Here is a 13,091-nt window from a genome sequence, read left to right on the forward strand (position 1 = left end):
CCGTCCGTCCGTTAGCAATTTCGTTTCTACTCTGTAACTCTAGAACCCCTTGAAGGATTTTGAATTAATACAAATGTTAACCACATCGAGACGACATGCAGAGCGCATGTTTTGGATGGCTCGCATCAATGTCAAGGTCACACTTAGGGGTCAAAGGTCATATGACTTTGTTTCGTACCCGCTGTGTAACTCTTGAACTGCTTAAAGTATTTTATAGTAACTTGGCACACATATTTACACATCAAGGCGACGTGCATAGCGCATGTTTCAGATGGCTCGCTTCAAGGTCAAGGTCACACTCAGGGGTCAAATGTCATACCTTCGGACGTACATTGCTCCGCATTGCGGTGCTTTTGTTTCAGTTTTTCTTGTAATTTGTTTGTCCAGCGCATAATATAATGATAAATTAACCTAAGGTGATATTAAAAATATGAAAAATACATCAAAGGATCTAGGTAAACATTAAAATTAACATGTTTGCGTGTGTAAAACAGTACTTCACAACATAAATGTGTACTACCACTGAAAATAAATGTTAAAGTTTAATTAATCTCCTTAGAATTTGCTACATTTAAAGTTAATGCCTTAAACTAAACTATTTTAGTGAAAGGTACCCACAGGAATCTTTAAGAATTGAGCAATTATTTCAAACTTTAAATATAGGTAGAAAGCAAAGCTGGGAAGATGTATCCCAACAATTATATGATGACGACAAGATGTAATGTTTAAGAAGTAAAACCACGATGTCAAAAAAAAAAGTCCAGTGCATTACATGCTAAGAAGAAACAATCAAAACAGAGAATGATTACGTCCATGAATTATCGCAGGAAATAATTATGTTTCCCACTTTATTTTCAGGCCACAGTGAATAGAATGAAAGCTACATCAACGATCACTAATCGTAAGTACATCTCTATACGTATGTAAGTAAATAAGTTAGTAAGAAAATGGTTTATTATTGTGACAAGTGCATAATATCAAAATACAAATTGTTAAGTGTATAGATCGCATTACATACAGCTCCGTCTCAAACGAATGTCTCATATTTTTTCGCCTACTCATATGACTGATAAATCAGGATCACAGTGATACACATATTGTTTTTACAAAAGAAATGTAAATTTGCTTCAGTGATTGTATTAGATGGGTTTAAGTGGTAATTTATATCACATTGTCGATTAATTTACATGCTTATTGATCCTTAATTTCTTTATCAGACAAAATTAATAATAAAATAAATACTGTAGTAAGAAGCATAATGTAAACCTTTTAGCATGTAACAGATGCAGACTAAGCTAAATACATCGACCTGTCAAGTAGATAGGACACGCTTTTATTGTCAAGAAATATATAATTAAGTGTTTGTGTTACCTAAAGATATAATTGTTATGAATAACGTCTCAGCAAAAAAAATCAAAATGAAAAATTTAAATCCAGAATTTAGCATAAAACATAGTGGTATGCGAAAACTTAAGAGGCGAAGCGTTATGTAGTTAAATTAATATAATAATTGCTTAAAAGTAAGGTCGAATACTGCATGATCATATAGTAGATCTATTTCTTAATTTTATTCTGTAAAAAGGTATTTGTATATTAAATGGGATACATAGCCGATATTATACACTAATATGATTTAACAGTATATGTTGCCAATGTTCGAAGATAGGTATTGAAATGTTATATTAAAGTTATATTTTTTTTCTTACGTCGTATCAGTATATTAAATGTCACCCATTAATAGATATGGATCTGATTATACAATTCACATTCAAGCTCTTCTTATTAGACATTTACGGATTAAGTCTACGTGGACTGTGGACACCTAAGGCGATAGATTTCTCAAGGGGACCGTCTCAACATTGTTTAATTATATTATGCGCGATATGAAAAAGAATTTATAACGGCAATAGGGTTTGAGTTATTATATCATCACTATGCGGTAGGTGATATAAAATTTGGATGTGCTTGTTTTTAGCTCGACTTTTCGAAGAAAAAGTAGAGCTATTGCATTCGCTCCTGCGTCGGCGTCGGCGTCTCCGTTGGTTAAAATTTTTGATAAAGTCAAATATCTCTGTTACTGTCAAAGCTATTGACTTGAAACTTAAAATACTTATTTACTATCAAAGTCTACACAAGGAAGAACAATCCCCATAACTCTGATTGAATTTTAATAGAATTATGCCCCTTTTAACTTAGAATTTATGGTTAAAGTTTTTGATAAAGTCAAATATCTCTGTAAATATCAAAGCTATTGACTTGAAAGTTAAAATAATTATTTACTATCGAAGTCCACACCAGGAAAAACAATCTGCGTTACTCTGGTTTGAATTTTGATAGAATTATGCCCCTTTTTAACTTAGAATTTTTTGTTAAATTTTTTGATAAAGTCAAATATCTCTGTTACTATCAAAGCTATTGACTTGAAACTTAAAATACTTATTTACTATAAACGTCTACACCAGGAGAAATAATCCCTATAACTCTGATTGACTTTTGACAGAATTATGCCCCTTTTTAACTTAGAATTTATGGTTAAAGTTCTTGATAAAGTCAAATATATCTGTTACTACCAAAGTTATTGACCTGAAACTTAAAATACTTATTTACTATCAAAGTCTACACCGGGAGAAACAATCCCTATAACTCTGATTTGAATTTTAACAGAATAATGTCCCCTTTTAAATTAGAAGTTTTTGTTAAAGTTTTTGATAAAGTCAAATGTCTCTGTTACTATCAAAGCTATTGACTTTAAACTTAAAATAGTTATGTACTATCAAAGTCTACACCAGGAAAAACAATCCTCATAACTGTGATTTGAATTTTGACAGAGTTATGTCCCTTTTTAACTTAGAATTTTTGGTAAAAGTTTTTGATAATTTTTTTTTTGATTTAACGTCGCACCGACACATGATAGGTCATATGGCGACTTTCCAGCTTTAATGGTGGAGGAAGACCCCAGGTGCCCCTCCGTGCATTATTTCATCACGAGCGGGCACCTGGGTAGAATCAATGACCTTTCGTAAGCCAGCTGGATGGCTTCCTCACATGAAGAATTCAACGCCCCGAGTGAGGCTCGAACCCACATCGATGAGGGGCAAGTGATTTGAAGTCAGCAACCTTAACCACTCGGCCACGGAGGCCCCCAAAGGTTTTGAAAAAGTCAAATATCAGAGGATGGGAGCAAAATTTAAAGAACTTTACTGTTGAAGTCCTAAGGAAAATGACAACAAAGGGAAGAAATTCCCCGAAAAACTCTTAGTCCACTAAAATTATTAACAGGTACAGATGTGTCAAAATACACCTTAACTTTGCAGGTACCATCCATGTTGTACCAAAGAAAAGTGGTCTCGGTCTTTACCTACGGCTAATAATAAAAAAGTTACAAAAGAACCTATTTCTAGTAGCATAAAAGGGAAGTAATTCAATAAAAAATATTGTAAGTGAACAAAAAAAAAAAAAAAATCAGAATCTGCCAAATAAAAACAAGAGCACCGCAATGCAAAGCAGCATAAACACAAAACAAAGTCATGTGACCTTTAACCTCTAAGTTTGACCTTTACCTTGAAGCGAGCTATGTGCTCTGCACGTCGTCTCAATGTGGTGAACATTTGTGCCAAGTTCTTTTAAAATCCTTCAAGCAGTTTAAGAGTTACACATCGCATTCGAAACAAAGTTATATGACCTTTGACCCCTAAGACGGACACACAGACAGACAGACCGTCAGACGAACACCAAAATACGTTCCTTCGGGCGTATAATAACAACAAAGGAATGGAAAGTTATATGACCTTTGACCCCTAAGTGTGACATTGATCTTGTAGCCAGCCATCCAAAACATGCGCTCTGATGGGCATTTGTGCAATGTTTCTGTAAAATCCTTCAAACAGATCAAGAGTTACAGAGCGGACACAAAACAAAGTCATATGACCTCGACCCCTAAGTGTAACCTTTACCTTGAAGCGAGCAACTTGATGTGGAGAACATATGTATCAAGTTTGTTTAAAATCCTTAAAGGGGTTTACGAGTTACAGAGCGGAGTCGACACAAATTGCGTGCGGACAGACGGACACACAGCCAGACAGAGGGTCAGATGAACACCTGGGGTATCCCAAAGTACATTCCTTCGGGCGTATAATAACAACAAAGGAATGGAGAAACAAGATATTACGTTTTCTACAGTTTTCACAATGTTTTACCTGCTGACCTACATTTTGATCCCAGCTAACCCAGTTAAGATTTATTTTCATTTCGGACGACGACGACGATGGAATACGGATACATTGCGAACAGATAAGCTCATCTTTTCAACTTTGTCGCAGATGCGCAACTTATAATATTGAAGAACCTTTCGGGAAAGTCTTATGACGCTAGATCAAATACTTTTTGCGATATGCATAACAAAACACCTCTCTGGCGTACAGACAGACGGACAGACAAATCCAAATCTTATCCTGTGCGGTAACATAATAAGCCAGACCTTACCATCATTATTGGAATGTTTTCCTACCACACATAAATTAAAATTATCATGTTGAGACGGTCCCCTTGAAAAATCGATCGTCTTAGGTGTTCACAGACCACGTAGACTTAATTCGTAAATGTCTATTAGCCAGGGACTATGTGTACTATTATCAATCATTTACTAAAATGTACGAGTACGTGCAATATAGCTCTAGGTGTACCGTGTCTGTTTGACTGTCGGTCTGGATGGAAACATGCATGGCGGGATTTCAAAACGACTTGGCATGTATGACCACCATAACAAGTGTTCTTTGTGCAAAAGATAATAAAATTTTAGTCGTCGTAATGGTATTGTTAAATAATAAATTGATATACAAACACAGATGCTATGTTTGGATTTGTTCATACGAATACTTTTGGAAAAGTGTTCAATATGTTTTATCTTGTATATACGTCACTCCTGCGCTTATTTCCCCGATAGTAATTTAGATTTTAATTTCTTTTTCTTTGATAATCAGTAAATTTTCCGAGGATACCCTCTCTGCGTTAATCTTTTATCAGTCATAAGGGCCTCCGTGTCCATTTGTTGGTTCGGAACATCGCTTAGAGCGTAAAATTTTGCATGTGAGAAATCCATCCGACTAGTTTACAGATGGTTGGTGATTCTAACCAGGTGCCCGCTCATTACAACAAGGTGTTTTCCTGTGAAATACAAACAAGATGTTATGAGACCTTTTCAAAAAAACCGCAAGTCTGGAACTAGACCTTTCCAATGTTCGCTCTGTGAGTAAATTATCATTTCTGTCAAAACTTATTAAGAAAGCTGTTCGTTGCAGATTAGAAAAACATGTGAATCAAAACATACTTTTGCCTAAGAACCAGTCTGCATATAGGAACTATCACTCTTGTGAATCTGCGCTGATTTGGTTGGTTAATGATCTAAGTGGTATGGAGAAACAATGATAAATCACAGAAGTTTACATACTGTCATGAAATATTAAAGCTAAGATTTATGAAAGGTTGATTATTTTAAAAACAGAAATTATCAATAAATTACTACGTTACTTATTAACTTAAAATATTGTCATGAAATCGAACATATTAATGTCTCTCATTTGATAACACTGATACTTAAGTTATTTAATATTTAAGCTCACGAACAGAAATCTTAAGGTCTTAAAGTCTCTTTACAACAAATTTTCACATACATGCACACTAAATCAATTTGTCTTTTACTGATACACACGGAGTCACTTTGTTTCCAACGGATACAGTTTTATAATTGGTCGCACGGATATTCCACTATTCGATTTTACTTTGGCTGCACGAATCAGTCCATCTTTCCCATATATAAGTTCGTGTACCACACCTAATATCCACCGCGCACGAGGTGTGTCATCATGGATCTGTATCACGTCACCTACTGATATCGTCTGCTTGGTGTTACCCGTCACTTGGTGATTCTCGCGCAACGCCGTCAAATACTCGTGGCGTCACCGTTCCCGGAAGTGCTCGATTAGTTCCATCTGGACCCTCGCTCGTCTAGTAATACTGGAACGGTTGCCAACTGCTGGAACTGATACCGATTCTATTGGTACATTCTTTGTCGATAAACTCTTCACCTGCCGGCCGTATAATAAGTGTGCCGGCGTTAACGGTTGTGGATCTGAATCATCTGACGTCACGTATGTAATCGGTCGATCATTGAGTACAGCTTCTACTTCCGTGGTTATCGTCTGAAGTTCTTCTAAATTAATGCATCGACGTCCGAGAACTTTCTTTAGCGTGATCTTGGTGACCTATCAGGCGCTCCCACCATCCACCGTACCATGGGGCTCTAGCTGGGATGAAATACCATTATGTTCCTTCTTGGTTGAGGGCTTATTTCATGGACTGGGAATCGAATAGTTGACGCAGATGACTTGATGCTGCCTGGTATGTAGCTGCATTGTCAGAAACCATGATGTGTGGTAATGATTTCCTGCTGCAAAATCTTCTGAACGCTTGCATGAAGGAACTTTCAGTCAAATTCTTGACCACTTCTAAATGTAATGCTCTAGTAGAAGCGCAAGTGAAAAGGCATATGTACGCTTTACTCATATTTCCACGTTGATCTTTTACATGTAGTGCACCGGTTAAATCCACTCCTGTTATCGTAAATGGGGCGCTGTCATCTAGTCGAAATGTCGGTTGGGGGATCTGGGGCTGGGTATGGTTTACCATTAATTTTTTTGCATGTCACACATTTTCGTATCTCTGTCTGGACACAGGAATCCAGTACTTCTGACGTAAGTAAGTTATGGTAGCGTTCTCTCCCGTATGTAGATGGTGGGTATAGACGTCTCGAAAATCAGGCGTGTCAGTGTGTGTTTGGGGGGAAGTAAGTATGGGAACTTGGTAGCATATTCTAATGCGGCGTTTTGTATTCTCCCGCCACAACGTAAATCTCCTCTGTCGTCAAGAAATAGTTTCAACTGGCGCACTATGGGTAGTCTCTTCTCAGAGGTCTTCAGGCTGGATATTTCTCTGGCATATTCAGTGTGCGGGCAATTCTGTAGCCACCTGTGCTCTGCGTCCTGTAGTTCTGTTACGTTTAAAGGGGCTCTTCGTCGTATGGTGACGGCCCTGCAGTTGTTTATAAATCTAAGGACGTATGCAGTGACTCGAAATAGTTTTTATAGCTGTTGTACCTTGACAAGTTTATTAAAACGTGTAGACCGTCTTGAAATAGACTGCCTGGAAACGGATGTTCATCTGTTTCTTGCGTCTCGTCTGTCAAGGTTGCCATGGTGATGGTGTCTGCCTGCATCTATACAGGCCACTGAGTTTGGTTAGTTAACCAGTCTGGACCATGCATCCATAGGTGATTGTTTCTGAACTGGGATGCTGTGATACCTCTTGTGAGAATGTCGGCTGGATTGTGTTTTGTGGGACAGTATTTCCACTTCCGGTTCTGGGTTAGGTCTCTTATATCTGTAACTCTATTTTGGACGAATCTGTTTACCAGTCTCGAGGTGCTCAGCCAGTGTAACACGATTTGACTGTCTGACCAAAATATCACATCTTGTATGGCTATCGCTTGTAGAATGTGTCTCGCTAAACGTGTTCCGATCACGACTGCCCTCAGTTCTAACTTTGGCAATGTGATTTTCTTCAAGGGTGCCACACGGGATTTTGCCATCACTAGAGTCGATTGTTGTCGTCAGCAAAGGTAAGCTGTCGCGCCGTAAGCTTGGATACTAGCATCAACAAAAACATGTAGGATAGTATCATCTGCTGTTGGGTGTTTATCGTCTGTATGAATTGAAGAGGCGGCGGGGGATTCTCATTTCCATTACGTCATTTACGTCACGTATAATATGGAGCCATTTCTTATAGATGTCGTCTGGTAAAACTTTATCCAACGTGTGCTTGCCTTTCCATAGATCTTGGAGTAGAATTTTCGCACGTATTAATACTGGGCTAAGTAAGCCAAGTGGGTCATATACTCGGGAGGTAAACTGCAAAATAGTGCGTTTAGTCACATTTTGGGTTATTGCAATGTCTCTGTTCGGGTATGATATCTCGTCTGTGTCGGTAGTCCAAAGCGTGCCTAGAATTTTTGTTACTTTGTCGCTGTCAAGGACACCTTCTTCTGTAGCGGCTACTTGCAAGCATCGACTGTTTAATGCCCACGATCTCAGGTTGAATCCTCCTTGTAGCATCAGATCCCTTGTACCTCGGAAGTACCTCAAAACTTCATCTTCTGTTTGGAAACTCGATAATATGTTGTCTACGTATAAGTTTCTCTTCAGGAATCTGCTGACCCAGCTGTTAGTAGTGTAGCACTGAGTATAAATGGGGAGCAAGTTGCATCGAATAAAACGGCTTTGAATCGGTATGCTGATAACAAGCTATCTGGATTACTCGGATCACTCAACCATAAAAATCTTGTCACATCTCTGTCTTCTTTTTCTAGGCGTACATTCAGGAATGCTTTCTCTATATCTGTTGATACTGCGTACTTTCCAAGTCGGAATCTTACTAGAATTTGTGATAGATCATTTAGGAGTCAAGACAGTCATTCAAGCTGGGGGAATAAATCGATTCCCTACAACTACAATCATACACTTTACGAATGGGCGTGGTGGCGGAATCTTTTCTGACTGCATGGTGGGGAATATAGTGTACTTGCGGGGGTAGTTTCTTATTATCGTCAACTCTTCTCTCTTGTTCTTGTAGTATCTCTGCATACTTCTCTAGGATTTTAGGTTCTCTGCGTAGTCGTCTTATCAAGGATTTGGTTCTTCTCTTGGTTACTGCATAGTTTGTAGGGAGATGGGCGTGGTCTTCTTTCCAGGGTAGTTTAGCTTCATACTTTCCGTCGGTAAACTTGATAGCATTCTCTTGATATGTCTGTAATTTATCTTTACCTTGGTCGTCTTCGGGAATTATTCCAATGGACTCTAGTTTCCAAAATCGGTCTATATCTGTATTTACATTTAGGGCAAAACAAGACTGTGTCATAACACTGGTTATTTCATCTGGACCTGACAATAAATTACCAATGCTCGAACTTACGGCTGTAGGCCCGTTACCTCGAATCGTCTGGTTACTTACGATTACGATGCTCCAGTAATGGTCAGCTCCTATCAATAATGAAATATCAAACTGGTCTTCATCTATCACGGGGTGTGCTAACTTAAGGTTTCTCAGATGTGGCGAAGACAGGACAGAATTTGGAATATTCCGTAAAGGGACGGCAATTGTCGGAACGATCATCACTTGAAGTGGAATCTTGGCTCCAACATCTGTAAGTAAATATATGGTTGTAGTATCGAGGTGTCTCTGATTCTGTGAAGTGTCTCCGAATGTTGCTAGACTGATGACTGTGCTACCATTGGGTTTGACTTTTAGTGTTTGAGCGAGCTTCTCCGATATGAATGAACGCTGAGCCCCTTCATCGAACAAAATATTTGCTTGGGCATAATTATCTCCAGCACAAACTTCGGCAACGGCGGTCTTCAATAAAACTTCTGGTCGGGGTTCAAACGTAGAATGCAATATGGCTGCCACAGGCTGGCTGGCTGGCTGACTTGCTGCAATAAGTTGTACTGCGTTGCTAATGCCAATATTTTCTTTGGTATCCGTACCATTTTCACAAATGCTAGTGTGGTGTTTTCTTTTACATTTCAGATATCGAAAGTTCGAACGGCAGTTTACCACTTGTTTTTTTTTTTGTAAACAGTTAAAGCACAAACGTTTCTTCTTAATAATGTCTTTACGGGATTTCACATCCGGGACCTTTGAACAGTCGTTGGCATGGTGATTTTCTTTGCAGTAAATACCCTGTTTCTGATCACTGCGCGCAATGTATGCTGGTTTCTGTCTACTTCCGGTTTTGGATTTGGACTGTGCGTTCGTGAAAAAAGATGCTGTGGGTCCATAGTAATCTGCTGCTTCTTAGGCTTGCCCTGCTTCCATGATATTCAACCAACGCTTTCCGCAAAGCTTCCAAATGCCAATTATCTCTACCATGTTCTGGCGCTAAATTCTTGCGTACATCCGACGGAAGTTTATTAATTATCACTGGCACTAATAGGGTTCCGTACGTACTCTGGCACTGACCTAGCGACTCTAACCCTCGAATATAAGCCTCTAATTTGTCTATGTAATTTCTTATGCTCTGAAGTGTATTAGTTGGGGCTGGCAGATTAAGCAAAGCTTGTATGTATGCATGAATTATTTTATGAGACTGTCCAAATCTCTCTTTCAACAAATCAATCGCTTGAATGTAGTTTGCATGTGTAAGGAAAAATCATTGAATAACTTGGGCTGCACTGCCTTCAAGCTGCGTCTTCAAATAGCTAAATTTCTGCGCTTCAGTTAAGTTTGGATTCAAATGAACTGTAGATTCGTAAGAGTCCCAATTACTTTGCCACTCAAGAATATCACCACTGAAAATCGGAAGTGATAATTTTGGAAGTCTCTGATAAAGTGAAGCATTTGAAAAAGATCTACTCACATTTTGGCTTGCAGCTTGAGTTACCTCTGATTCTGTTGGCCAGTTCGCGTTGTTTCCGTTGTCGTCTGCTCGTCTTCTTCGCTGGTCGATTTTTTGCTCAAGTCCTCGAAATTTCGTAGTTTGACTTCAATATTCAAACAAAACTCCTCTGCGTTCACAATTTCATCTTCGATCTCCGCCACTTCTGTAGCTTCTAGAAGTGATTTAATTACTTCTAGCTTCTGCGATGTCGCATCGACAATCGTGTTGAATTCTATCCAATTCGCATTCTCCTTCGCTGCTTCGATTTTTGCTAACTGATTCGAAATAACTCTATAATGTCCCTCTCGGATCGAACGCAACTTCTCTATTATCATGTTTGTTTCGTCACGGCACCAATGTCGGTTGGATATGGGACAATAACACTTAAATGAATATACAACACGTTGTGTCTGTTTTCTACTTCTATTCAACTCTTGTAACTATCGTACATATATACAAACATAGGATATGACGTAGTAACGCAACACAGACGTTGGCGTCAGTGTTTCACGTCAACGTTATATACAAGTAAGCGTGCTATTTCCAACAGTCATCGCCCTTATTGCAAATGACTTAAGTGCGGCATTTGACACTGTCGATCACGACATTCTTCTAGGTGTCCTAAAAGCACAGCTTGGTGTCTGTGAAACAGCTCTTCAATGTGTAGACTGGTACTTGTAAGGTTAATATCAACAATGTACATTCTTTCTTTCTTTATTTATTTTGTTGGGTTTAACATCGCACCGACACATTTATAGATCATATGGCGACTTTCAAGCTCTGATGGTGAAGGAAGACCCCAAGTGCCCCTTGGTGCATTACTTATCACGAGCGGGCACCTGGGTAGAACCAATGACCTTCCTCACATGAATAATTCAACGCCCCGAGTGAGACTCGAACCCACATCGGTGAGGGGCAAGTGATTTGAAGTCAGCGATCTTAATCACTCGGGCGTGGAGGCTCCACAGTGCATATTTATCAGACCGCCAGCTTGAATGCAGTTACCTTGGTCCGCGACTGTATCTCACCTATGCTGGAAACTCTTTTTGATGTCATTCCGAAATCAATATCAGTCTACAGATTTGCTGATGATCATATAGCAAATAAAAGCTTACGCCGCACATCTGCTTCCGTAGAATCACAAGCGGTCGGAGACCTCGAACGGTGCGCAGTTACAATCAATGACTGGATAAATAGAAACAAACTGAAAATGAACACTTCAAAAACTGAATTTATTATGTTTGGTCGCTGACCTCAATTAAACAAATGTTTTACAAATTCGATTAACATTGCTGGTGATGATATCAAACGTGAAAGCACAGTTAGATATCTTGGTGCATTTCTTGATGAAACCTTGAACTTTAAAGATCATATAAATTGCAGATGTCATACATATGTTGAATTACCTACACATTAAGAACATCCGTGAATATTTAACCAAAGCAGCCACTGAAATTTTAGTTTTGTCTCTAGTTATTTCAAATCTGGATTACTGCAATGTCATACTGTATGTTGTAGCTAACGGTGAGTAAGATGCAACATATGCAAAACTTGTCCTTAACAGGCGGAAATTTGACATTCAAAACAAGCATTGTATTATTTACATTGGTTGCCGGAGAAAGCAGGGATTGAGTTTAAGGTAGAGCTATCGCATTGGCAGAGCATCTTTGTATTTAACATAACTGCTTATAGAGTATGTTCCTAGTAGACAAGGTTTGAGATTGTCAGAAAATTCTGAATGGCGTTATGTTGTTCCATACAACAAGTGCAAAACATTCAATGATAGAAGTTTCCAAAACTGTGAAATGAGCTGCCGTTAGCATTACGCAAAAGTGAATCACTTGATACATTCAAACAAAATATTAAGGCACTGTATTTTATTGACTTTATGGCATTGTTTTAAACTTTTGATAATTGTTGTACCCCCCCCCCGACAACAAAGTTGTAAGGAGGGGGGTGGGGGGGTATACCGGCTTCAGGTTGTCTGTTTGTCTGTCTGTCCGTCCGTCCGTGGCCGCGAAATGATGGTTAAGTGACTGCATAACGGTACTTTCTCTTTGATGTCATTCATTCCGTTCAGTTTATGTGACCTTTTTCTTTTTATGTGTCTATTAGAACAATAGAGAGAACAATGGGGTGTCACATAAAGACCGTTTCGTTAGAACGTCCGTCCGTCCGTCCGTCCGTCTGTCTGTCCGTCTGTCCGTAGACACAATCTTGTGCGCACCATCTCTCCTCATCCCCTTGACACAATTTAATGAAACTTCACACAAGTGATCAGTAACAACAGTAGTTGTGCAAGGGACATGTTAGGTTCTTTCAGAAAAAAAATTGCAGAGTTACGGGACTTTGTTTTTTGTTACTATACTATATACATAGACACAATCTTGTGCGCACCATCTCTCCTCATCCCCTGGACACAGTTTCATGAAACTTCACACAAGTGATCAGTAACAACAGTAGTTGTGCATGGGGCATATTAGGTTCTTTCAACAACAAAAATTGCAGAGTTATGGAACTTTGTTTCTTGTTAACATACTATGTACACACAGTCTGCATATGCAATCTTGTGCGCGCCTTATCTTCCGAACCCTTGCACACAATT

The 13,091-nt window shown here is 38.8% G+C and overlaps 1 protein-coding gene across 2 annotated transcripts in view; it reads left to right on the forward strand.

Moving 5' to 3' along the window:
* Positions 1-863: 863 nt before the first annotated feature.
* LOC128554790 (uncharacterized) overlaps positions 864-13,091 on the forward strand; it is a 33,483-nt gene continuing 21,255 nt past the window's right edge. For both annotated transcript variants that reach the window (XM_053536100.1, XM_053536101.1), the window contains exon 1: positions 864-901. In XM_053536100.1, coding sequence (XP_053392075.1) covers positions 874-901 — 28 coding nt within the window. In that variant the 5' untranslated portion in view covers positions 864-873. The remainder of the gene's footprint in view (positions 902-13,091) is intronic.

The sequence above is a fragment of the Mercenaria mercenaria genome, unplaced genomic scaffold (genome assembly GCF_021730395.1).
Source record: "Mercenaria mercenaria strain notata unplaced genomic scaffold, MADL_Memer_1 contig_747, whole genome shotgun sequence".
Classification (NCBI taxonomy): Eukaryota; Metazoa; Mollusca; class Bivalvia; order Venerida; family Veneridae; genus Mercenaria; species Mercenaria mercenaria.